Source organism: Oncorhynchus clarkii, chromosome 18, assembly GCF_045791955.1.
Source record: "Oncorhynchus clarkii lewisi isolate Uvic-CL-2024 chromosome 18, UVic_Ocla_1.0, whole genome shotgun sequence".
Taxonomy (NCBI): domain Eukaryota; kingdom Metazoa; phylum Chordata; class Actinopteri; order Salmoniformes; family Salmonidae; genus Oncorhynchus; species Oncorhynchus clarkii.
This window is the reverse complement of record NC_092164.1, coordinates 49113859-49141713: the sequence shown is the minus strand read 5'-3', so window position 1 is coordinate 49141713 and position 27855 is coordinate 49113859. Positions and strand designations below refer to the sequence as shown.

Below are 27855 nucleotides of genomic sequence, written 5' to 3'. Positions count from 1 at the left end.
TTCTAAAGTGGCGTAGGTAAGTCTTCTAAAGTGGCGTAGGTAAGCCTTCTACAGTGGTGTAGGTAAGCCTTCTACAGTGGTGTAGGTAAGTCTTCTAAAGTGGTGTAGGTAAGCCTTCTAAAATTGTGTAGGTAAGCCTTCTAAAGTGGTGTAGGTAAGCCTTCTAAAGTGGTGTAGGTAAGCCTTCTAAAGTGGTGTAAGTAAGCTTTCTAAAGTGGCGTAGGTAAGTCTTCTAAAGTGGCGTAGGTAATCCTTCTAAAGTGGTGTAGGTAAGCCTTCTACAGTGGTGTAGGTAAGTCTTCTAAAGTGGCGTAGGTAAGTCTTCTAAAGTGGCGTAGGTAAGTCTTCTAAAGTGGCGTAGGTAAGTCTTCTAAAGTGGCGTAGGTAAGCCTTCTACAGTGGTGTAGGTAAGCCTTCTAAAGTGGCGTAGGTAAGTCTTCTAAAGTGGCGTAGGTAAGTCTTATAAAGTGGCGTAGGTAAGTCTTCTAAAGTGGCTTAGGTAAGCCTTCTAAAGTGGCGTAGGTAAGTCTTCTAAAGTGGCGTAGGTAAGCCTTCTAAAGTGGCGTAGGTAAGTCTTCTAAAGTGGCGTAGGTAAGTATTCTACAGTGGCGTAGGTAAGTCTTCTATAGTGGAGTAGGTAAGTCTTCTAAAGTGGTGTAGGTAAGTCTTTTAAAGTGGCGTAGGTAAGTCTTCTACAGTGGCGTAGGGAAGTCTTCTAAAGTTGCGTAGGTAAGCCTTCTAAAGTGGCGTAGGTAAGTCTTCTAAAGTGGCGTAGGTAAGCCTTCTACAGTGGTGTAGGTAAGCCTTCTAAAGTGGCGTAGGTAAGCCTTCTACAGTGGTGTAGGTAAGCCTTATAAAGTGGCGTAGGTAAGCCAACTACAGTGGTGTAGGTAAGCATTCGAAAGTGGCGTAGGTAAGCCTTCTAAAGTGGTGTAGGTAAGCCTTCTATTGTGGCGTAGGTAAGCCTTCTAAAGTGGCGTAGGTAAGCCTTCTATAGTGGCGAAAGGTAAGTCTTCTAAAGTGGCGTAGGTAAGCCTTCTACAGTGGTGTAGGTAAACCTTATAAAGTGGCGTAGGTAAGCCTTCTACAGTGGTGTAGGTAAGCCTTCTAAAGTGGTGTAGGTAAGCCTTCTAAAGTGGTGTAGGTAAGCCTTCTAAAGTGGTGTAAGTAAGCTTTCTAAAGTGGCGTAGGTAAGTCTTCTAAAGTGGCGTAGGTAATCCTTCTAAAGTGGTGTAGGTAAGCCTTCTACAGTGGTGTAGGTAAGTCTTCTAAAGTGGCGTAGGTAAGTCTTCTAAAGTGGCGTAGGTAAGTCTTCTAAAGTGGCGTAGGTAAGTCTTCTAAAGTGGCGTAGGTAAGCCTTCTAAAGTGGCGTAGGTAAGTCTTATAAAGTGGCGTAGGTAAGTCTTCTAAAGTGGCTTAGGTAAGCCTTCTAAAGTGGCGTAGGTAAGTCTTCTAAAGTGGCGTAGGTAAGCCTTCTAAAGTGGCGTAGGTAAGTCTTCTAAAGTGGCGTAGGTAAGTATTCTACAGTGGCGTAGGTAAGTCTTCTATAGTGGAGTAGGTAAGTCTTCTAAAGTGGTGTAGGTAAGTCTTCTAAAGTGGCGTAGGTAAGTCTTCTACAGTGGCGTAGGGAAGTCTTCTAAAGTTGCGTAGGTAAGCCTTCTAAAGTGGCGTAGGTAAGTCTTCTAAAGTGGCGTAGGTAAGCCTTCTACAGTGGTGTAGGTAAGCCTTCTAAAGTGGCGTAGGTAAGCCTTCTACAGTGGTGTAGGTAAGCCTTATAAAGTGGCGTAGGTAAGCCTTCTACAGTGGTGTAGTTAAGCATTCGAAAGTGGCGTAGGTAAGCCTTCTAAAGTGGTGTAGGTAAGCCTTCTATTGTGGCGTAGGTAAGCCTTCTAAAGTGGCGTAGGTAAGCCTTCTATAGTGGCGAAAGGTAAGTCTTCTAAAGTGGCGTAGGTAAGTCTTCTAAAGTGGCGTAGGTAATCCTTCTAAAGTGGTGTAGGTAAGCCTTCTACAGTGGTGTAGGTAAGTCTTCTAAAGTGGCGTAGGTAAGTCTTCTAAAGTGGCGTAGGTAAGTCTTCTAAAGTGGCGTAGGTAAGTCTTCTAAAGTGGCGTAGGTAAGCCTTCTACAGTGGTGTAGGTAAGCCTTCTAAAGTGGCGTAGGTAAGTCTTCTAAAGTGGCGTAGGTAAGTCTTATGAAGTGGCGTCGGTAAGTCTTCTAAAGTGGCGTAGGTAAGCCTTCTAAAGTGCCGTAGGTAAGTCTTCTAAAGTGGCGTAGGTAAGTCTTCTAAAGTGGCGTAGGTAAGCCTTCTAAAGTGGCGTAGGTAAGTCTTCTAAAGTGGCGTAGGTAAGTCTTCTACAGTGGCATAGGTAAGTCTTCTATAGTGGCGTAGGTAAGTCTTCTAAAGTGGTGTAGGTAAGTCTTCTAAAGTGGCGTAGGTAAGTCTTCTACAGTGGCGTAGGGAAGTCTTCTAAAGTTGCGTAGGTAAGCCTTCTAAAGTGGCGTAGGTAAGTCTTCTAAAGTGGCGTAGGTAAGCCTTCTACAGTGGTGTAGGTAAGCCTTCTAAAGTGGCGTAGGTAAGCCTTCTACAGTGGTGTAGGTAAGCCTTATAAAGTGGCGTAGGTAAGCCTTCTACAGTGGTGTAGGTAAGCATTCGAAAGTGGCGTAGGTAAGCCTTCTAAAGTGGTGTAGGTAAGCTTTCTAAAGTGGTGTAGGTAAGCCTTCTAAAGTGGCGTAGGTAAGCCTTCTAAAGTGGTGTAGGTAAGCCTTCTAAAGTGGTGTAAGTAAGCCTTCTAAAGTGCCGTAGGTAAGTCTTCTAAAGTGGCGTAGGTAATCCTTCTAAAGTGGTGTAGGTAAGCCTTCTACAGTGGTGTAGGTAAGCCTTGTAAAGTGGTGTAGGTAAGTCTTCTAAAGTGGCGTAGGTAAGTCTTCTAAAGTGGCGTAGGTAAGCCTTCTAAAGTGGCGTAGGTAAGTCTTCTAAAGTGGCGTAGGTAAGTCTTCTACAGTGGCGTAGGTAAGTCTTCTATAGTGGCGTAGGTAAGTCTTCTAAAGTGGCGTAGGTAAGTCTTCTAAAGTGGCGTTGGTAAGTCTTCTACAGTGGCGTAGGGGAGTCTTCTAAAGTTGCGTAGGTAAGTCCTATAAAGTGGCGCAGGTAAGTCTTCTAAAGTGGCGTAGGTAAGTCTTCTACAGTGGCGTAGGTAAGCCTTCTACAGTGGTGTAGGTAAGCCTTCTAAAGTGGCGTAGTTAAGTCTTCTAAAGTGGCGTAGGTAAGTCTTCTAAAGTGGCGTAGGTAAGTCTTCTAAAGTGGCGTAGGTAAGTCTTCTACAGTGGCGTAGGTAAGTCTTCTACAGTGGCGTAGGTAAGTCTTCTAAAGTGGCGTAGGTAAGTCTTCTACAGTGGCATAGGTAAGTCTTCTAAAGTGGTGTAGGTAAGTCTTCTACAGTGGCGTAGGTAAGTCTTCTACAGTGGCGTAGGTAAGCCTTCTAAAGTGGCGTAGGTAAGCCTTCTAAAGTGGCGTAGGTAAGTCTTCTGCAGTTGCGTAGGTAAGTCTTCTATAGTGGCGTAGGTAAGTCTTCTACAGTGGCGTAGGTAAGTCTTCTAAAGTGGCGTAGGTAAGTCTTCTAAAGTGGCGTAGGTAAGTCTTTTACAGTGGCGTAGGTAAGTCTTCTAAAGTGGCGTAGGTAAGTCTTCTAAAGTGGCGTAGGTAAGTCTTCTACAGTGGCGTAGGTAAGTCTTCTACAGTGGCGTAGGTAAGTCTTCTAAAGTGGCGTAGGTAAGTCTTCTACAGTGGCGTAGGTAAGTCTTCTACAGTGGCATAGGTAAGTCTTCTACAGTGGCGTAGGTAAGTCTTCTAAAGTGGCGTAGGTAAGTCTTCTAAAGTGGCGTAGGTAAGTCTTCTACAGTGGCATAGGTAAGCCTTCTAAAGTGGCGTAGGTAAGCATCCATTCAATACACTTTACAGCTTACGTATATTTTGCCTACTCCCCTTAATTGTACCTATTCAGCTAGCATTGCCAGAGGGATTTCATCATTACCAAAATAGATTAGTAAACTGCGGAGATTGAAAAAAAATTAAAATCACTGTGACAGGCACACACGTACGCACACACACACACACCCATTTTAACAGACAATATTAAATAGACACACCTTTGGCCAAGTGGACGCAATTTGCATGTGAATGAGTCAGACTCAGGCTTCAGTCACAGCATGGTGATGGAGCGTTGGGAATGATTCATCAGAGCAGCGACCTTGTAGAGGGTCACCTACAGCTCATTGCTTTATCCACCGTGTGTGTGTGTGTGTCATACATTGAGCAGCACTGGGCCAGCCCTGAACCTGATCTGGCTTTTGGGGATAGAGAGAGAAAAAAAGCCTTTGTTGTTTCAAACTAGACTGGATTTAGCAGGATGATGAACAAATGAAAGGCCATACTGTTCGCCAAATGTTTTCATGCATTTGAGATAGCGTGAGGCTTGGAATATTCATTACTATAAACTGCCCTGTGGGGTTTTAGTTGGTATGAGTTTTATTCCTGACTGGTGGAACGATTCAGGATTCATTTTCATCCATTAGCCTGAAGTTTTATCCCACTACCCAGATGGAGAGAGCCAGGATAAAAGTAAAATAGTTTGATCCACAGTGACAGTAATAAAATATAGAACTCAGTCTGTAAAGTATATTAAATGTATGTGGATAGTCTTTAAAGGCATATCACTGTACTACCTAGATTTTCTAAAATCAGTGGGGGGAGTTTCATACTTTCATAAACAGTGACCTATGCCTGGGCTTGCTCCCAACATGACCCAGTAATGCCACAGCTCCTGCTCTGTTCTAACATGTCTCTGTGTATCTATCTGTGTTTTAAGCCTCCAGGCCCGTTGATGATGACCTGTGCCTCAGCCCGCCCCCCAACACCACCCAGCTGTGCCACATCCCCTGTCCTGTGGAGTGTGACCTGTCCTCTTGGAGTGCCTGGGGACCATGCACCTTCGAGAACTGCCTGGACACAGCTGCCAAGAAAGGTGGGTGGAGCACAGCTCTAATGACAGTTATGACTAGGCTTTGATGCCCATTCGGTCACATAGACGGCCATCTTGAAATGATTGCATTGGAACACCACACACTGGGTTCAACATAGTAATAGCAATAGCTAGCTATACCTTTAGTAATGATTAATATGAACACATTTTTATTTTGATTACTCCTGACTGTGATACAGCACCCAAGATGATATATCCCTGGTGTTGAGCATCTTTTTCATCTAGACTCAGATTCGAACCCGGTCGATCACATAGGTAGCCATCTTAAAAATGAAACAGGCATTGATTACACTGTCAATAGCAGGTCTTACTTGTAATGTTGTCCTCGGTCTGTATCCATCCATCAGTCACTTCACCAGTAACAATAAACTGATAACATGATTGGAGAGCTTAAGTTATGTTCAGTCTTGTACGTGTTTGCAACACTACTCTAGAATCCATCTTTATTTGTGTTGCATTCAGATAAATGTTGAGTTATAAAATGTATTGAGTCTCAATATTGATTTTCTTTATCCTCTTGGCAATCCTCTTGGCAAGCCGCTGGAACACGACATAAATTGTAGATATAGCATTGTTCAAAACGGTGGAATGTAGATTTAAAAAACACTGTAGGCGAGAAAGCAATCATTGTTGCATTTTTCAAAAAGGTCTGTTGCAGTTGTATTAGAAAAATATGTTTAAAAAAAGTTTGAAACCTCACAGCTTTTATATAGAGCACCCATGTACTGTATACACTATAAGCAATATGTTGATATTGACAGGAGGTAAAGAGAAGACAGAGAAAGACAGAGATGTGGAGAGGGGATGCTATAGGGAGGGTGCAGGTGTCTCTACTCCCTTTTTGTTAGACAGCGAGAAGGGGGTGACAGTTGGTGCTATTCCATCAGTAGGGGCTGAAATGCTGGCTGGCTGACTCACAAACACACACACACACACACACACACACACACACACACACACACACACACACACACACACACACACACACACACACACACACACACACACACACACACACACACACACACACACACACACACACACACACACACACACACACACACACACACACACACACACATGCTGGCTGGCTGGCTGGCTCAGACCTTAATTATCTCTGGTACAGGAACAGAACAGCAGCAGCAGTCTCTGAGCCCCAGTCCCTCCATCACCTCCACCATGGTGACTAATGCATATTGACTGTATCCTAATGAAGCATCTCAATTGGAAGGGACACATAGAAATTGTCTCCCATGTGTCTTAATGATGGATTCACTCTTACCGCACGTCTCTCTCTCGCTCTATCGTTTCACTACACGATCGTCTCGTGTCTCATGTCATACAGTACACACACAAACTTGACTGGAGCGCGTGTTTATGTCCGTGCACACTTGCGTGTGTTTGTACACCCTGGCTCTCATTAGTCGAGAGAAGCAGACTCAGGCGATTTTCAGGCACTTTTTTATCCCTGAGACAACGAGCTCCATGCAGCATCAACATGCCCTGATCTCCCAGGATTCATTCAATCAACGTGTGTCACTCTTTCTGTTGGCTGTCCAAATGGACTGTCTGCACACACACTGTGATTGTATCTATCTACCAGTATTTGATGGATTTTAGTAACATACTGCACAGTTAATGGGAGATGTGTTTTCAAAAAAGTGGCTGGTGTCTTAGATACGTTTGTCTCAGCCATGGCCTTTGAGATGTTGTGACCCAATACTGTAATTATAGCCTACACTTTTTCCATCAGTATGTTTGTCTGTGCAAAGAGCCCTCAGGCTCTGACAAAGTGGAAAGGCCTCAGTCAATCTGTTCACCTTGCTGTCCTTTACTGTGGTTCGACCGACAGTAGTGATATTAGATCAAATCAAATCAAATGTATTTATATAGCCCTTCTTACATCAGCTGATATCTCAAAGTGCTGTACAGAAACCCAGCCTAAAACCCCAAACAGCAAGCAATGCAGGTGTAAAAGCACTGTGGCTAGGAAAAACTCCCTAGAAAGGCCAAAACCTAGAAAGAAACCTAGAGCGGAACCAGGCTATGAGGGGTGGCCAGTCCTCTTCTGGCTGTGCCGGGTGGAGATTATAACAGAACATGGCCAAGATGTTCAAATGTTCATAAATGACCAGCATGGTCAAATAATGATACCCCCGGACAGGGCCAAACAGGAAGGATATATATAACCCCACCTACTTTGCCAAAGCACAGCCCCCACACCACTAGAGTCTTCTTCAACCACCAACTTACCATCCTGAGACAAGGCCAAGTATAGCCCACAAAGGTCTCCGCCACAGCACAACCCAAGGGGGGGCGCCAACCCAGACAGGAAAATCACGTCAGTGACTCAACCCACTCAAGTGACGCACCACTCCTAGGGAAGGCATGAAAGAGCACCAGTAAGCCAATGACTCAGCCCCTGTAATAGGGTTAGAGGCAGAGAATCCCAGTGGAGAGAGGAACCGGCCAGGCAGAGACAGCAAGGGCGGTTCGTTGCTCCAGAGCCTTTCCGTTGACCTTCCCACTCCTGGGCCAGACTACACTCAATCATATGACCCACTGAAGAGATGAGATAAAAAAACCTGGCTGGATCCCTATCCTAGCCATTCCCCCCTCTCTAACACCCCTACCACCCTTCACCTTTCCTAAACTCTCCACCTTCTTTTCCCACTTTCCCCCACCTGTCCCTGTTAAACTCTCCACCTCAGCCCTGACACTTGACAACACACCTCCATCCTCCAGCCGACCCTCCTAATTAAGTAGAGGGTTCAGGAAGGAATAGGAAAGAATCAGAAATAATCAGAAGAAAGAGTGAGTCAGCCATCGTCCTGCTGGCTCCCCCATGCTCTTTTCTTATCAGGTTGGAGCAGCAGTGGAGATTAGGCCCTGAGGCTGGGGACAGGCTGACCTCAGGCTGGGCAGGCAGGGGTTAACATAATACAAACACACACACATGTAGGTGCTGGCACGCACACACACCACGCACACACACCACACACACACACAACACACACACACACACCTCCCGGGTCCCAGCCATCACCACTTTCATGTCCTTGATCAGAGACAAGGGAAAGCTCTCGGATTTGGAACAGCAAAAACGATGAATGTATTAATGGATTGCTGCATACATTAGTACATGAGTCACTTTGGAGTAAAAGCCTGGCTTAATGAGGAGAGAATAATAATAGTCATTATGGGAAGCTGTTTCTCTAATGTCTGTCATTTTCTGGGGTTTAATGGTCTTGTCGTGTTAAATAAATAAACGCTATATTACGGTTATCATCAAAGCCAAGACACAATGTGACTGTATCAGAGCAGAGTGCAGTTCATGTACCGAAGTTAGACATTAAGTTATGACTCCATGAAAAACAAGTTTAGCTACCCTGAAAAGTGCTACCTTAGAGGGGGAGGTTGGTGATGAGGGAGGCCCTGAAAAGTGCTACCTTAGAGGGGGAGGTTGGTGATGAGGGAGGCCCTGAAAAGTGCTACCTTAGAGGGGGAGGTTGGTGATGAGGGAGGCCCTGAAAAGTGCTACCTTAGAGGGGGAGGTTGGTGATGAGGGAGGCCCTTAAAAGTGCTACCACAGAGGGGGAGGTTGGTGATTAGGGATGAAAAGTGCTACCACAGAGGGGGAGGTTGGTGATGAGGGATGCCCTGAAAAGTGCTACCACAAAGGGGGAGGTTGGTGATGAGGGAGGCACTGAAAAGTGCTACCACATCAGGGGAGGATAGAGATGAGGAGGGCCCTGAAAAGTGCTACTACAAAGGGGGAGGTTGGTGATGAGGGAGGCCCTGAATAGTGCTACCACAAAGAGGAAGGTTGGTGATGGAGGCCCTGAATAGTGCTACCACAGAGGGGGAGGTTGGTGATGAGGGAGACCCTGAATAGTGCTACCACAAAGAGGGAGGTTGGTGATGAGGGAGGCCCCGAAAAGCGCTACTACAGAGGGGGAGTTTGGTGATGGTAGAAGCAAATGGTAGAATAGTATAATTCTACAGCTATGAATGGTTCCATGGCAGCACCAGTGTACCTATATCCCTGTCTTTTCCTTCCAGGGTTCAAACTGAGGAAGAGGAGAGTCATCAATGAGCCGACAGGAGGAACAGGAAGCTGCCCTCACCTGGTGGAGTCCATACCATGTGACGAACCCAGTTGCTATGATTGGTTGCTTGTGAAGCTGGAGGAGTGTATCCCAGACAACGAGAGAGAGTGCGGACCGGGCACCCAGATACCACAAGTGCAGTGTGTCAACAGTGATGGTAAAGGGAGGGAGGGAGGGAGGGAGGGAGGGAGGGAGGGAGGGAGGGAGGGAGGGAGGGAGGGAGGGAGGGAGGGAGGGAGGGAGGGAAAATTCCAAGTCTTTATTATACTGTATGTTAATTACCATGTTGATTTTCATGGTGTGCTGAGTTGTGTTACAATATGTTTTGGGTAAATCGGAGCTCAGAGACCCATATTGTTTTATTAGCTTTATTGCCTTGAACTGTGCCTGCAGGTGCTCAGCCGCAGCCTATTCCCTGTGTGTGTGTGTGTGTGTGTGTGTGTGTGTGTGTGTGTGTGTGTGTGTGTGTGTGTGTGTGTGTGTGTGTGTGTGTGTGTGTGTGTGTGTGTGTTGGCCTTGGACCGCAGCCCAACAGGGTAATTGCTGTTTCTGTAACGATCTTGTTCTGTGGATATTTATTTCTCTCTCCATTGTTTGTCTAGTCCACATATGTCAGAGTCAAGGCCCGCGGGCCACATCCGGCCCGCAAGAAGGTTTTTTACGGCCCCTGGGATGATCTTGATTTATTATTAGAACCGGCCCGCAGCAAGCCGGCAGCCCGCAGATCTTTTACACGCACCAATACTACATTTCCCACAATGCAAAGGTGACGCACCGAGCAGTAGGCTGCTTCATTTCAATATTTATTGGCACAGCAGTCGTCAGCATCACAGTAAAATTAACTTTCAGATACCCATCAAAAATGGCAAAACGGAAGGTGGATACTGAGAACCGGGGGTTTCAAACAAGGTGGGAGTCGGAGTATATGTTCACGAAGGTAGCTGGAAAACCTGTGTGTCTTCTGTGTGGAGAAAGTGTGGCGGTACTGAAAGAGTATAATCTGAGACGACATTATGAAACGAAACACGCGGACAAAAACAAGAATATGGACATGGAACAAAGGCTACAAAAGGCAGAGGAATTAAAACGAGGCCTCAAATCTCGACAGGCTCTGTTCAAAAAAGCCAAATCACAAGGCCAGGCTGCTGTCAAGGCCAGTTTTATTTTGGCAGAAGAGATCGCTAAATCAGCCCGGCCATTTACGGAGGGGGATTTCATCAAAAACTGCATGATTAAAGTTTGTGACGAAGTTTGCCCAGAAAAAAGGCAACTCTTTTTAAATGTGAGTCTGAGCAGAAACACCATTGCCGAGAGAGTAGACCAGTTGTCCATCAATCTAAAAGAGCAGCTTGTGAAAAAGGGAAAAGATTTTATTGCATATTCCTTGGCTGTGGATGAGAGCACCGACATTTCTGACATTGCCCAGTTGTCAATTTTCATCCGCGGAGTGGACTCCAACCTAAGCGTGACAGAGGAGTTTTTGGCTTTACGTCCTATGCATGGCACAACTACGGGGCATGATTTGTATGAAGAGGTGTCAAGATGTGTAAATGAGATGGAGCTGCCTTGGGAAAAACTTGTGGGTTTGACAACCGACGGAGCACCTGCGATGTGTGGACACAGGAGCGGACTGGTGGCGAAGATACGGGAAAAGATGCAAGAGGAAAACGCGACAGGTGAGCTGACAGCTTATCATTGTATCATACACCAGGAAGCGTTGTGCGGTAAAGCCTTGAAAATGGAGCATGTAATGAGCATCATCACGCGCACAGTTAACTTTATCAGAGCCAAAGGTTTGAATCACCGCCAGTTCAAGGCATTTCTGACGGAGTTAGAAACGGAGCATGGTGATTTGCCTTATCACACAGAGGTGCGATGGCTAAGCCAGGGAAAGGTGCTTCAAAGATGTTTCGAGCTTCGTGAGGAGATTTGTCTGTTCTTGGACAGCAAAGGGAAAGACACAACACAACTCCGAGACGAAATGTTTCTGTGTGAAATGGCTTTTCTGTGTGACATTACGAGTCATCTGAATGCAATAAACTTGCAGCTGCAGGGTCGGGATCGTGTCATCTCTGATATGTACAGTACAGTGAAGGCATTTAAAACCAAACTGACTCTGTGGGAGACGCAGATGCGGAAAGAAAATTTGAGCCACTTTCCCAGCTGCCAGACCATGAAAGAGAAGCTCTCTACCAGTGCGTTCCCGAGCACACAGTTGGCTGATAAAATAGGTATGCTTGCCGCTGACTTTCGACGCCGATTTGCTGACTTTGAAGCACAAAAAAGCAGGTTGGAACTGCTCGGTAACCCATTTGCTGTTGACGTGGAAAGCTCACCACCAAACCTCCAAATGGAGTTGATTGACCTCCAATGCAATGATGCACTGAGGGCAAAATATGCGGCAGTGGGTGCTGCGGAGTTCGCCCGTTTCCTCCCCGGCACAATGCCCCAGCTGCGCATCCAGGCTGCTCAAACGTTGTCTATGTTTGGCAGCACATACCTGTGTGAACAACTGTTTTCTTTGATGAACCTGAACAAAACATCACACAGAAGTCGACTTACTGCTGAACACCTCCACTCAATTCTGAGGATTTCTTCAGCTCAGAGCCTTACCCCGAACATTGATGAACTTGTGGAAAAGATGGGACACCACCAAGTATCACCCTCAACCTCAAACAAGTGAACATTACTGTGCAATCACATATTTAGAGTTTTTACTCAGTTCAAGTTTAAAAGTTAAAATTTAATATTTGTTTTCACTGCATGTTACTTCTCCTTAAACAAAGTGTTGTTTTTGATTAATAGATTTTTGCACTTTATTTTTTTGTATTTCAATCCAATTATATTTTAAAAATATTTCAGTTGAGTGGATGATAGAAAATTGCTATTATTGTTTTTTCTTTGAAGTAAATTTAGCCCACTTTTGCTAAAATAGAAAATATAGTCTACTGATGGTCCCTTGAATACCGGTTTCTTTCATTTAATGTTCATGTTATGGGGATATTTATATAAAGGAAATTTGTCTTTTGTGTCTGTTGAAAATTAAAGATTACTGACAGAGCCATAAGAAAATATTGCTTTATTTATCTGATCATATTGTAATATATTTGTTAGGTTTTCAGTAGGTTCAATTAGGTTCACTAGACTATATGCGTCATTTAAAAAATTTTCAATGAACATTCGAACAGTCCGGCCCTCGTCTTGTAGCTGATTTTTTTATTTGGCCCTCCGTCCATTTGACTTTGACACCCCTGACTCTAGACTCTAGTCCTAAGATAGCACAGAGCTATGGGCTATGGAGGCTTGTGTGTATGTGCGTGTACTTGTGTGTGTGTGTGCCTGATATCCCATGGGGCCGAGTGGCCAGGCACGAGCCACTGCTGGTCGTAATTGTGCTGGCTGAGACACACGGAGAGCTGTGCTGGCACTGCCTGAGGAGGGACACACACACACACACACACACACAGGGCCAGAGCTAGATATACAGCACTTGCTAGTTCATGTTCTCTCCAAAATAAACTTAAATGCAGTGTCAGAATTCAGTTAGCATGTGAGAGTAAATGAAACAATACCCATAGTGCTTGTTGCTTTTGGCAAGCATGGTGATATTGGCTTATAGTACTGCAGTGGTCCACCATCTGAAGACTGAAGAGAACAGCTTGATCTATTGAACAGTCTAACAGTCTAATAGGGTACACGTTGAAATCATTGTCTCAAATCATTGTGCCAATCCAAGACACTAAAGTCATGGAGATGCAAAACTCCACAATCCCCTCGTCACACAGATTGCATTATTCTCCGAACATTTGTTATGGCATGTGTAATAGGAAGCAGTGCACCTGGGAGGAGTGTAACTGATGCGTTTTTAATGTGGTTTGGGAGGTGAGAGTTTTAGTCAGGTTAGATCGAAGGGTCCTTGTGTTTTAGAGACAGAGTTTAATCTCAATAATTGAATTCACCCTAATTTAATTAAGTTCAGAATAATGGAGAAAATAACCATAGGTGACTTGAGAATTTAACAATAAAAATTATTAGGAGTATGAGTTTTATTACTTCTAATTCAATATATCTGACATAGTTAATCTTCTTTTAAGATGATTAAATAACCCAACAATAAATAGGAGACAAAAATGAGAGATGTCAATGGCCTGCCTTCACACTCCATTGTATTGTCGGGGAAATGTGAAGAACTCACTTTTTATTAATGATTCAATTAGGGACTGTGCGTTGTAATTGTATTTTTCATCCTGGGAATTTTCTGTTCTCTTTCTTTCGACTAAGATTCACCGTATGAATATAGCAATTATCAGAAGATATGGGAACCATAGCACACTGCCAGCTAATGAGCACCCTAGGGAGGGAGTGTGTCTGTCTGTCTGTCTGTGTGTGCGTGTGTGCGTGTGTGTGTGTGTGTGTGTGCGTGCGTGTGTGCGTGTGTGCGTGTGTGCGTGTGTGTGTGTGTGTGTGTGTGTGTGTGTGTGTGTGTGTGTGTGTGTGTGTGTGTTGATACTTCTCAACCAGTTCTCGTAATATAACAATAATCAAGGTCCCATTCACATCAACTGGAGCCTCATGCTGCCTGCACTGTGCTGTTGCCGTGACGATGACGATGGTGAAAGCCATATTAACTACAAGTCTAATGGTCTCTTCTTTTCAGAGGAGGAGAATATCTATATTGTATATTGAAAGATTTAGGTACAAGATAAAAACTATTATGAGTGAGAAAGGGAGATAACTTTTTACATAAAGTAAAATTGATGAGATGAAACACTAAAACTAGTCTTTCTCAACCACCGTCTCTGCTCACAACTCCCTCTTTCTCTCTTCACCTCCTCATCCTTTCATCCCTCCCTATCTTTCTCTTCTACTCACCACTCCCTATTCCCTACTTTTAATCCCTTCCTACCTCCTTATTCTCACCGCTTTCTATTTCCCTCCATCCCCGCTTTCATCCCTCCCTACAGACACGGTGTATTGTGTATATTGACCCATTTAGCTAGGTGGTGAGCAAGCCCAGCCCAGGTACACTTTCTGTCTACACCCTGATTGCTTCATTCAAGGTCACCTCCCCATCCCTTCTCCCCAGTTATAGAAACAATATGGCTGCTGGCTGCAGTGAGCTTGTTCTAACAGCAGCACCCTGTTGAATTAGACTTAGTTACGGGTAAATTAGATTACCTGGCGCTACTCCACACAGTCAGTTCACATTTACCCTGCCTGCATTTCACATTAGGGTGTTTGTGTGTGTGCATGTGTGTGTGTGTGCCTGCCTGCGTGCGTGTGTGTGTGTGTGTGTGTGTGTGTGTGCCTGCGTGTGTGTGTGTTCCCCGCCCGGATGGAATGAGACAGGGTTGAATAGAGGATATGTCAAACGATGTCTGGTGCTTTTCCATTAAGACACAGTTCAGACCCAGCTAGAGGAGGGGGGGAGGGGTTTATGATGTGAGGTGTGTACCTAGTTTAAAGGAGAATTGCTTCTTTGATCGGTTGGGTTGCTTGCAGAGCTGAGGACAGACAGCCGTAGCTGGTTGTTTCTCCTCTGTGGCTTTGCAGAATTGATTTCTAGACACATGCTGGACAGGGAAAGGGAGGATGAGGGGAGGGGGGAATTTCTGAGAGGTGAAGGGTAGTTAGGATTTTAATGCTAGAATCCTTAGTTGCTCCATCCATTTTTGGACTGTGTATTCAATAATTATGCATACCCATTGATTCTTGAAGAACACAACTTATTAATTCCTCATGAATTTAGTACAGGTGTCGTGCCCCATCAGAATCCAAAATATAAGCTTGATTTACCCCATTCTGTATAAACAACGTAAATGAAAAGCAAACTCTGCATATCCTCAAAACATTGTTCAAACTATAATTTTGATATCATGGACAGTCAGTTCTTGCATCCATAACTGTGTCTCTGAGTGTGCTTACATTTCTCCAGGCCCATCCCTCAGCTTTTTCTCAAAACAGGGGCGGGGTGTCTGCTTTCTTATTGTTTTAACTAAGGATTCTAGCTTTAAGGGTCCATGATTCAACACATTTGTGGTTCATTTTCATTGCAAATTACTTCTTGCAAGGCATGAATCTCTTCATTATTAAAGCCTTCACGAGTAGAAATGTTTTCTTTTAACATTCATACCATCTTGAGTATCACTAACGAAAGCAGCCAGACTGCAGTCAATGTTTTCACACAAAGATGTCACAAAAAGACAGTCAGTCAGAAGCCATGAGAATAATCAGTCTCATGCAAACACTTTAATGATTTCCTTTCCCAATCTACCGCATGAAGACACACACACACACACACACACACACACACACACACACACACAGTCCCTCTTGACTGGACCCTATTGATCCTCTGTTGTCTGCTACTGATGAAAATGGATTTGTTTCCCCCAAAGGGCTCCAGACATGTCATCAGACTGACTGCTCCTCTGGTTCCTCCCGTCACTATGGCATTTTTATCAGTGGTACAGATAGGAGGGAACCATGAAAGGGAGATGGGATAGCCTGGAATACAATGGAGTGTGAATAAGGGTTTCATTGATATGAAATGGCCCACTAAGATATGTGATAGGAAGGGATAGGATAGAGTGAAGATAAGGCTAGGGTTGGAAGTTGTGGAATAGGGGATGGGGTATAGAGATGGGACGCGGTATAGAGATAGGATGGGGTATAGAGATGGGATGTGTGTGGGGGGGGGGGGGGGGGGGGGTTGAAGTGAGGTTTGTGGTGACATACTGGCCCTCCCCTCACAAGAGTGATGGGATAAGTTGAGGTGGGGGTTGAAGAGATCCTTAATAGAGGGATGGGATGCAATAGGGTAGAGTGAGGAGAAGGGTGGGGTGTAGGGGTAGGGGTAGAAGGGTAGGGGTGGCGTCCCACAGATTTAGATCGGTGCAGGACCCCAACAATATCTAATGTCTCAATGAAACCTTGAAAAGACTTAATGTGTCTCTAAATCCCAAATCCCTCCATTGTTGTGAGTTTCCCTTTTAAGCCATTTAGCAGGATCCTAAGTCCATTTAGAGCTTTTCTGGGGTCAGGCATCCTTATTCTGACCTTCTCAACAATACACCTCACCTCTAAGACAACCCTCAGCTAAAAATAATTGGTCAATACTTTTTTTTAATGCAAAAATTATATGCACATTTAAGCTCAATCTTTGAAAAAAAGCATTTAACATTTTACTCATAAATTATCTGAAAATATCTGTTAACCGTCTGTCAAATCAAATGAAGTAATTCCACAAGGCTATGACTCTGGAATTGATGCCTGAAGAAAGCTAAATAAGTCTCTCCCTCTCTCCGTCTCTCCCTCTCTCCATCTCTCCCTCTCCCTCTCCCTCTCCCTCTCTCCCTCTCTCCTTCTCTCCCTCTCTCCGTCTCTCCCTCTCTCCTTCTCTCCCTCTCCCTCTCTCCCTCTCTCCTTCTCTCCCTCTCCCTCTCTCCCTCTCTCCGTCTCTCCCTCTCTCCGTCTCTCCCTCTCTCCATCTCTCCCTCTCCCTCTCTCCCTCTCTCCTTCTCTCCCTCTCTCCGTCTCTCCCTCTCTCCTTCTCTCCCTCTCCCACTTCCTCTATCTCTTAGCTGTGCTTAGTTCTGTTATGCTCTGCAGGAAACTCTTTCATCCGTGTTTGCAAACATCCAGGGGACCATACTACTTCCCGTGTGCACAGCTGTCTCATCACAATTTTTATGTATATGGCAAGCTACTGAACTATGCATTTGCATGTTCGTCATTTAGCAGACGCTCCTATCCTGATTAGTGCATTCATCTTAAGATTCAGTAGCTAAGTGAAACAACAACACATCACAATCGTATCAAGGACATTTTCCCTCAACAAAGTATTTATCAGAGAACTCAGTGCTAGTGGGAAAAGGAATTCCACATGGGCTGTGCGTGCAGGGTACACTAAATTAGAAGGGTTGCAGCCACAGGGATGGGACAGGTATAGAAAACACACAAATAGCTTCCAAAGCTACAAAAGAACAAAATGAGATCATCAGAAAATAACAATATATCCGCAGAACAACTCGGCAGAACAGTTTTTGTGATAACACCGCCGAGTACAGCTGCCGCTGAAAGACACAGGGGGGACTGAAGTACTAGCACTAAATGCCTAGTACAGGTAAAAGACATACCTCTCAGCACTGATTGTTGATGGTCTGGCAGAGGTGAAAGACACACCTCTCAGCACTGACTGCTGGTGGCTTGGTAGAGGTGAAGAAAAACACCCCCTACAATACAACACACCCACAAATTGTTACACAAATGTGCATTATTAGACTGTTACACAAATGTGCATTATTTGTGCATGACACAAGTCATTTTTCCAACAATTGTTTACAGACAGATTATTTCACTTATAATTCACTGTATCACAATTCCAGTGGGTCAGATGTTTACATACGCTAAATTGACTGTGCCTTTAAACAGCTTAGAAAATTCCACAAAATTATGTTATGGTTTTAGAAGCTTCTGATAGGCTAATTGATGTCATTTGAGTCAATTTGAGGTGTACCTGTGGATGTATTTCAAGACCTACCTTCAAACTCAGTGCCTCTTTGCTTGACATCATGGGAATATCGAAAGAAATCAGCCAAGACCTCAGAAAATAAATTGTAGACCTCCACAAGTCTGGTTCATCCTTGGGAGCAATTTCCAAATACTTAAAGGTACCACGTTCAACTGTACAAACAATAGTACGTAATTATAAACACCATGGGACCACACAGCCGTCATACCGCTCAGGAAAGAGATGCGTTCTGCCTCCTAGAGATTAACTTACTTTGGTGTGCGAAAAGTGCAAATCAATCCCAGAACAACAGAAAAGGACCTTGTGAAGATGCTGGAGGAAACAGGTACAAAAGTATCTATATCCACAGTAAAAAGAGTAAAAAGAGTCCTATATCAGCATAACCTGAAAGGCCGCTCAGCAAGGAAGAAGCCACTGCTCCAAAACTGCCATAAAAAAAGCCAGATTACGGTTTGCAACTGCACATGGGGACAAAAGTTCGTACTTTTTGGCGAAATGTCATCTGGTCTGATGAAACAAAAATAGAACTGCTTGGCCATAATGACCATCGTTATGTTTGGAAGAAAAAGGGGGAGGCTTGCAAGCCGAAGAACACCATCCCAACTGTGAGGCTAGGGGGTGTCAGCATCATGCTGTGTGGGTGTTTTGCTGCAGGAGGGAATGGTGTGCTTCACAAAATAGATGGCATCATGAGGGAGGAAAATTATGTGGATATATTGAAGCAACATCTCAAGCCATCAGTCAGGAAGTTAAAGCTTGGTCGCAAATGGGTCTTCAAAAGGAACAATGACCCCAAGCATACTTCCAAAGTTGTGGCAAAATGGCTCAAGGACAACAAAGTCAAGGTGTTGGAGTGGCCATCACAAAGCCCTGACCTCAATCCTATAGAAAATGTGTGGGCAAAACTGAAAAAGCGTGTGCGAGCAAGGAGGTCTACAAACCTGACTCAATTACACCAGCTATGTCAAGAGGAATGGGCCAAAATTCAACCAACTTATTGTGGGAAGCTTGTGGAAGGCTACCCATAATGTTTGCCCCAAGTTAAACAATTTAATGGCAATGCTACCAAATACTAATTGAGTGTTTGTAAACTTCTGACCCACTGGGAATGTGATGAAAGAAATCAAAGCTGAAATAAATCATTCTCTACTATTATTTTGACATTTCACATTCTTAAAACAAAGTGGTGATCCTAACTGACCTAAGACAGGGAATTTTTACCAGGATTAAATGTCAGGAATTGGAAAAACTGAGTTTAAATATATTTGGCTAAGGTGTATGTAAACTTCCGACTTCAACTGTAATTCTGCTTTGAAAGTTGATAAACTTGTATCCTCACTTTTGAGAAAAAGGCCTTTGAATGTTTTGGTACCTGCTGGAGAGCTCTTCTTTGTCGACACACATTCAGCATCGTTCACACCCTCTTAAGTTTTAGCCCCACCTATCTCTTTAAGGGTTGATCCGAGCGTTCTGTCCTAACATCAGAAGTCAAGCACCCAACCTAACTGGCTAACGTTGGCTAGCTTGCTAGCTACTTCCAGAGACGAATGAGAGAACAGCTCGCTGACCATTTTACTTGCCTTAGCAGAGCTGGTTAGGCTGATTTTATGCTATCCAGACCGTTGGTGACTGCAACTCTGCTGCTTGCAACAATTTACGTTTTTTTGCAAACGTTTACTGACACCGACAATATTCAACAGGTATTTGTCAGTTATTCTGCACTCTGGCACACTCAGACAAGAGTGCTCTGAAATCTGAGTAGAAAGCACTAGCGAATTTACCTGCTACGTCTATCAACAGTTGTCGCAGTGACAATCTATTGAAATGCTTACTTGCATAGTGGAGTATTTTGTTAACCTCTTAAGACATGTAGCTAGCTAGCAGCATAAACAATGAATCATAATCCCCACTCATGACACTACTACCCTGCATGAATCTGCAAGTAGCTAACAAACCAGGTTCAATGTTAGCTAGCTAACATTGGGCTATAACTAGCAAAGCAAAGGGCTCTAAGATACGAATAATAAGATCATACACGTAAAGTCAGCTAGCGAGCCAGCCAGCTAACATTAGCTAGCTAGCCAACAGTACACTTTGGCTTGAAATGAAAATTACTTTGTGTCAAAATTTGAAACATGCAATATCTGAAAATGTAACTAGCTAGACTATCCTAACCGTGCTCTGAAATCTGAGTAGATAGCCAGAGCGAATTTACCAGCTATGTCTATCAACAGTTGTCGCATAGTGGGGTCTTTTGTTAAGACATGTAGCTAGCTAGTTAGCTAAACAATTAACCATAATTCCAACTCAACATGTTACTACCCTGCATGAATATGCAGGTAGCTAAACAGCCAGGTTCAATGTTATCTAGCTAACATTAAGCTATAACTAGCAAAGCAAATGGCTCTGAGATACAAATAATAAGATCATACACGTAACGTTAGCTACTGAGCCAGCCAGCTAACGTTAGCTAGCTAGCTAACAGTACATTTGAACTTGAAACAAAAATGACTTTTGTCGTGGAAATATTTAATCAATAATATTTCTCAAATACCGGAGCCTGTGAGTTCAATAAGACTTTATTACAAAGTAATATAAGCCGAGCTGGTTCATGAAGTAACTCCCTTTCCAGCCTTGACACACACACTTTTTATGAAGGTTCATCCTTACGTCACACACATAGTAACTCCTCTTTATGTTAATGATTCATCCCCTCTGGCATTTAGCCACTGTTATCTTTTTGCCTCACACAAATGTTGGTTTGGTTTCACATTAGGGTATAGAAACATTATGCCATAGCAATTGTACACAAATAAACAGACATGCCCACTCTCAAGATAGGTGCATGTCTATTGGTGTCTAATGACCTAGACACACAAATAGAGTGCACTTATCCTGCTGACTACTACGAAATGTATAATGGTCACATCTGTAATAGAAAATTGCTAACTTTTTCTGTGACTCATAAATTCATTTAGCAATTGTAGTAGTATTTAGAGATGGGATACAAGTTTGTCATTAAGGCAAATGAAGGTTCACATGTTCCAGAAGGCATTTCTGTCAAAAAATACAAGTTATGTTCAAATGGCTCCCCTATGAAGTAGTGACCCGCGACATACTTCCTGAAACAAGTGACTTAGGCCTGAAACAACGACAGTCAAATGTACTGGCCAATCAGACAGTTCAAACAGCAATTATTAGGTAGGCTACTAGTGAAGAGATACTAGGGCAATGGTGGCACTTAAATTCAAGACAATAAGAACAGCTACTAATTGAATCAAAAAATATACTTGCTATACTTGTTAAACACTACTAATCGTTCTGCCAGCTCCAATGGTGTTATGTATTAAGCATATGCAATATGTATGAGCAGTCTACACCGTGATACATTTGCACTGTAGGTGGGAGGAATCTTAAAGTATACATTAATAGAGGAAGTAGTATGTTTGTGTTAAAAGCCAGTTAATAAAAATTGCTTGTATGTCACGTTCATTCGTGAATCTCTAGAGGCTTTTTCAAGACATTTGGACAGAACATCATGGTCCAGTGATGTGGGTATGTGAGTTTGCGTGCGTGCGTGTGTGTGTGCGAGCATGTGGGGGACATTTGTCAAGGGCAGAATATTCCACCTACGTGAAGATGACAATGATTCAGTATCTGTTGTCTTAATGTCTATGTGACTTGACATGTTTGGAGATACACAAGGTTTTATCCAGCTTGCTTATGTATTAGAGATGCAATCATTTGGATATGAGCACATTTTTCTTCCATGTACACTGTCAAAGTCATGAGTAAAAGATTAAACTAATACCTCAATGCCTGAATTAGAATTTCAATGGTTATAAATATCCACTTTTATTCATAGGTTCTTGCTTTGAAAGAAGTTGTAATTCCCCAGACTTGTTCCCTCATGTCAAATGCTTCTCTAGTCTGCCTGCTTGTTTGTGAAAAAGCCACCAATCTTTTATGCTGGTGCAAACATGCATTGTAATACCCAGTGCCTATTTTCCCTTCAGACATGGTGAACATGCTGACAAATGTTATATGTGCTTTGTGTACTCTTATAACCGGGTGGTTCGAGCCCTGAATGCTGATTGGCTGAAAGCCGTGGTATATCAGACCGTATACCACGGGTATGACAAAAAATTACTTTTGACTGCTCTAATTACGTTGGTAACCAGTTTATAATAGCAATAAGGCACTTTGGGAGTTTGTGGTATATGGCCAATGTACCACGGCTAAGGACTGTATCCAGGCACTGCGTGTTGCGTTGTGCATAAGAACAGCCCTTAGCTGTGGTATATTGGCCATACACCACAAACTCTCAAAGTGCCTTATTGCTATTATAAACTGGTTACCAACGTAATTAGAGCAGTCAAAAGTTATTGATCTGATTTTGCGATGCGATTTTGTGTGTGATATAAGCACATGATGCTGACTGTATTGTACTATATGTAACAAAGATGGTTACTGAACCCCAAGCCTCATATACTGTGTCTCCTGTCACCATGTGCCTTCAGGTGAGTATGTGGACCGCCAACTGTGCCGTGATGCCATCCTACCCATGCCTGTCATCTGTGAGGTGCCTTGCCCCAAGGACTGTGTCCTCAGTCCCTGGGCCTCCTGGTCCCTGTGCTCACACACCTGCTCCGGGAAGAACACAGAGGGAAGGCAGATGAGAGCCCGCTCAGTACTGGCCTACAGCGCAGGGGAAGGTGAGACGACAATCACACAACCCACAGCGTCAGACCTGGTTCCAGATCTGTTTGTGTAGTAGAGTCAACTCCTATGGTTGTTGTCATGCCAATCATAGGAGTTGATCTATGGGAGTTGGCATGACCAGACTAGCGGATTTGGGACCAGGCCACACATCATCAGACTGGGGTTCAGATAGTACATGTTTTCTTTCAAGTATGTTGAGTGTTTGATGGAGCCTGTCAATAGTGCATACCATATGGACAGGGTTTGCACTTTCGTTTGGTTCTGTTGCACCAGATAAGCTCGATCATTTTGATCCCAGGTCCGCACAGCATGCAGGAGAGTATCTGATATATCATGTGAGGCTGCTGAAGCAAGCATTCACCATGCCCTCTATTTCTGTTCTATGTTACAGGAGCCAAATTGTCAATATTGTATAAATTATTCTGTATGTTCCTCCTCCTCAGCGACTGCTCAGGTTGTAGCCTGGGTTACTGTGATGCAGGGTAAGGTTCTGTGATGTGGCATAGTCACAAGGAATAACAAGCGTGGACACTTTAGGATAGATGCCTGAACTACTCTCTGGAGCTACATTTTCAATGTTTAGGTTCAAAGCATCTGAGTGTGAAGTGCTTAGAGCCCTAGTGTTTAGTATTCTTTATAGCACCTTTCACAAACGTAGGGATTGGTAATAGAACATTCATCACTTTGCATTTACCTTCCTTTAAGATTCTTGCACTATTCGGTACTATAATTTCCTATGCTCTTAGAATGCTGTGTTCCCATAGATGTATTTATTCAGCTCTGTAGATGTTATAAGTAGATGTATGTAGTTGATATACTGTATGGCTACCTGGGTACCAATCTATTTCCCCTCACTGCCTGGTCAGCATAACTTTATGCTTGTACTAAGAAAAACGTTTACAGACCCTCAACAGCACAGTGCTAGGAAAAAGCATTCCTTAGTGTAAAGTGCTGCCTGACAACCCACAGAGAGGAGATGGAACCCCTGAGGAGACTGAAACCCTAAGGAGAGAAGACTGAAACCATGAGGAGAAGCGACTGAAATTCCAAAGAGAAGCAACTGAAACCCTCAGGAGGGACAACTGAAACCCCAAGGAGAGGCGATTGAAACCCTAAGGAGAGGCGACTGAAACCCTAAGGAGGGTTCGACTGAAACCCTAAGGAAAGGAGACTGAAACCCCAAGGAGTGGTGACTGAAACCCTAAGGAGAGGTGACTGAATCCCAAAGGAGAGGCGACTGAAACCCTAAGGAGAAGTGACTGAAACACTAAGGAGAGGAGAATGAAACCCTGAGGAGAAGCGACTGAAATCCCAAAGAGAAGCAACTGGAAACCCTAAGGAGGGACAACTGAAACCCCAAGGAGAGGCGACTGAAACCCTAAGGAAAGGAGACTGAAACTCCAAGGAGTGTTGACTGAAACCCTAAGGAGAGGTGACTGAAACCCAAAGGAGAGTCGACTGAAACCCGAAGGAGAAGTGACTGGAACCCTAAGGAGACGAGACTAAAACCCTGAGGAGAAGCGACTGAAACCCTAAAGAGAGGAGACTGAAACCCTAAGGAGAGGAGAAGTATAAGTCTGATCAGTATTGGAACTAGTGCCTCTGGGTTAGAGTCTTGCAGTCCAAACTGCCAGTCACGCCCTGAAAACCCATTGCTATACAACCTACACTGAGCTGTGCCATCGCCTTGCAGTAGATAAGCATGTTGTAGCCCATTGCATAACACTGCTACAGCTCTTGTAGATATCCTCCATTGGACCATAGCAAGACAGTGTCTGTCTGTGGCATATTCAGAACACCCACACAGTTTTCTCTAAATGGATACTGGTATGCTCTGGCATGGGGAGGACAGTCACACTATCATCACTGCAGAAACAGAATCAACTGAATGACTCGCATCATTTATTAGCCTTCCTACGCCTCAGCAGACAGACACACTGTCCAGGATTAATGGCAAGAGACGTGTGTGTGTGTGTGTGTGTGTGTGTGTGTGTGTGTGTGTGTGTGTGTGTGTGTGTGTGTGTGTGTGTGTGTGTGTGTGTGTGTGTGTGTGTGTCAGACGCCAGGTGTGGGCTGAGTGTAGCATGAAGTCCTACAGATTGAGGACCTCCCAATTCAGACCCGAGTCATAACTTGAGATCTGCGTAAATTATGGAGTGGTGTCAATTTGAGCCAAAATTCAAGTGGTGTGGTGATCTCAAGTTAGGCTCTCAGGGAATAGAGAGAGCAGTTTACAGTCAATTGGAGAACATATCAGAATAGAAATGACTGGGTAATTCCAACAGGGTTGAGCCCGTAGAGTAGGCCTAAGTAACAATTACAAAAGGCTATGTTAGGACACTCGTAAGGAGACGAAGGATTAGCTTTGGTAGCCAAACCCACAAGTTACAGTTCAGTAAATAACAGTGTTAGGGAGAGTTTGCCTTGTTGTACATGACGTGAAGGTTTCAGGAACTGTGTCTTAGAGAGCTCTGTAACATAACATGAAGGGAAAGAAGGTTCTTCATTGTGTCACGAACCGGCTCAAAGTCCATAACAAAAAGGAAGATGCGTGGAGATAAGGAATAACAAAGATATGTTTATTAACTGAAATAACCTAAATACAATTAACAATGGTGTGTAGTCAGTAATCAGTAGTGTAAGTGAGTGGTTGCGTACATAGATGTGATAAGGAGGGGTGTAGTCAGTAATCAGTAGTGTAAGTGAGTGGTTGCGTGCATAGATGTGATAATGAGGGGTGTCGTCAGTAATCAGTAGTGTAAGTGAGTGGTTGCGTGCATAGATGTGATAATGAGGGGTGTAGTCAGTAATCAGTAGTGTAAGTGAGTGGTTGCGTGCATAGATGTGATAATGAGGGGTGTAGTCAGTAATCAGTAGTGTAAGTGAGTGGTTGCGTGCATAGATGTGATAATGAGGGGTGTAGTCAGTAATCAGTAGTGTAAGTGAGTGGTTGCGTGCATAGATGTGATAATGAGGGGTGTTGAAAGGTGCCAAAGCAAACAAACAAAACGGCCATAAAAATGCCACAACCAAAATCTAACAGTGTGTCTGCATGGAGAGAGTCTCCTCAACGAATGCGGAAGAGGTGTATTTATCCCGGGACACACCCGGGCCCAGGTGTGTCCCATGTTGCTGACGACCCTCCCAGCTCCGCCCCGTCAACATCCTAATAAGGAAAACAAGGGCAAAGAGAAAGAATAAGGCAGACAGAGTGGGAGGGTCATCACAATTGTAAAGGATGTAAGAAAAGATAACTCCCACACAATATTACCTCTGCATATTTTTTACGGTCAAAGACCTTATACAAGACTTGAAAAAAAAAAAGTAAATATCATCTTTTATAAATGACTTGTTGAAGGACAGGCTCCCAAGGGGCTACACGGAATTCAATTCTATATCTTCTCTCTGTGTGGCTTTTGAAGACAGAAGCACATCCTAAAGTACGCTCCATCTGTTTTCCCCTGCTCCACTATTGATTGGCTGATCTTGGTCCTTCTCCAGCATTGATTGGTGGATCGTGGTGGTCCGCCATCCTTGATTGGACAATCTCCGTTCTTCTCCTTAATTTATTGGTGGTTCTCATTGATTGGTCAATGCCCGTTGCGGTTTGTAATGGCTGACCTTCCACTCGGGGTCTGGTATCCCAGCGAGCCTCTAATGACATCCTATCATGGTGAGAGGTGGTTAAGGGTCATACACTCACAAATATAACACACACACACACACACACACACACACACACACACACACACACACACACACACACACACACGCACACATCACAACCATCTGTGGTGAGGGGTGGGAAGGGGTCACATGCTGTCCACCTGGTGTCTAAGATACTGTCAGGCCCAGGGTCAACTCATCTCCGTTGTCACCATCTCCATGACTGATTGCCGCCAAGGGACTATACTGGTTTATTTAGCTCTGAAACTGCTGTACTGTTGTTTTTAACCCCATGAGTGGAACCAAAAAGACAAGTTAACCTTAAGAGCACAAAGACACAGCTGGATCGTTTGAATGGAAGTGGAGAAGGTTTGGTTTATGAGATATACAGCTTAACTTACTCTCTTTCTAGTTATGATAAGATGACAGAGTTGTCAGCTCAAGCTCAATAGCCAGCTCAACGGACAAAACTATTGGCTGAACAACCAGTCAAGACAAACCACAATCATGTAACTGAATAGTATCTCCTGTATTTGAATGTGATGTTTGTGCTTCTGCTTTCACTTTGGGGTCTTTTTGAAAAACTGCTATAGGGTTTTATAAATACAGTATATTTCATTGATTGATCATTTGGTTGTTGTGTGTTTGACAGGCGGGGTCCAGTGCCCCAACAGCATTGCTCTCCAGGAGGTGCGGAGCTGCAATGACCACCCTTGTACTGTGTACCACTGGCAGACAGGGCCCTGGGGACAGTGTATCGAGGACACGTCGGTCCCCCCTGCCAACTCCACAGCGGCCGGGTTCGGGGTCAGGGGAGGGGACTCCTCCTGCTCTGTGGGGATGCAGACGCGGAAGGTCATCTGTGTCCGGGTCAATGTAGGGCAGGTGCCTCCCAAAAAGTAAGAGTCCCTCCTTCAAAATAAGAGTTATTTTTTCAAAGTAAGAGTTCCACCTTCAAAGTAAGATTTCCTCCTTCAAAGTAATAATAATACATGGCATTTATAGCTTTGAGTTCTTCCTTCAACGAGAGGACTGAATACCAATATAAGTGTATATGACTATAATTTTTGTGGAAAGTGAGAGAGGAAATTAATTAAATGAAATGTCAGTAGAACAGTTATGCTTATGCTGATGTGGTGTAGTATGTATTCAGGGTTCCATAAGCCTTTGTTAAGCATAATTCAAAGCACAAAAGCACAGAGCCTTTGTCCCAGTATCTATCTATAGAAGGAGCAATATCCTATTGTTACCACTGTCTGTCTGGCTGCATAGCTGTGAGCTGACGGGTTCCCTGATGGGTTTCTGCCTGGGTTCCAGACAGTTGTTCTAAAGTATCTGGGTTCTCCCTCCCTACCACCCTAAGGGTATCTGCCAGGGGACGTGAATCATAATAATGAATTAGCTATTTATTTATTCAGCTTTAATAGTAGCATTATCCTGGCAGGATGAGCTGGAGCTACTAGGCAGACTGGGGATGAGCTAGGTTCCACGCTGGGTATGGTAATGAACCCTGGGCAGTTTTATTCCTGCGGTTTATGATTCTCCCATCCAGGGTTTATTTTTACCCAGCTACCATTTCACACTATCACACCATGCTGCTCTGGGACTCACACCCATGAACATTATTAGGGTTTATTTGTGGTGTGAAATTGTTACAGCTGCTGAACTACTATCACTAAACACACTTGATCCCACTAGGTTTGGGACGATATGTTAATATATCATAATATCAAATAATGAAATTGTATAGTGTCACGAATGAAACAGGTATGATATGCTTATGAGTTC

The 27855-nt window shown here is 44.0% G+C and overlaps 1 protein-coding gene across 1 annotated transcript in view; it reads left to right on the top strand.

Moving 5' to 3' along the window:
- Window positions 1–27855, top strand: part of LOC139373608 (thrombospondin type-1 domain-containing protein 7A-like) — a 166962-nt gene that overhangs the window by 90780 nt on the left and 48327 nt on the right. The window contains exons 5-8 of the mRNA XM_071114307.1: window positions 4864–5019; window positions 9100–9303; window positions 22200–22394; window positions 26720–26966. Of these exons, the coding sequence (XP_070970408.1) occupies window positions 4864–5019; window positions 9100–9303; window positions 22200–22394; window positions 26720–26966 (802 nt within the window). The remainder of the gene's footprint in view (window positions 1–4863; window positions 5020–9099; window positions 9304–22199; window positions 22395–26719; window positions 26967–27855) is intronic.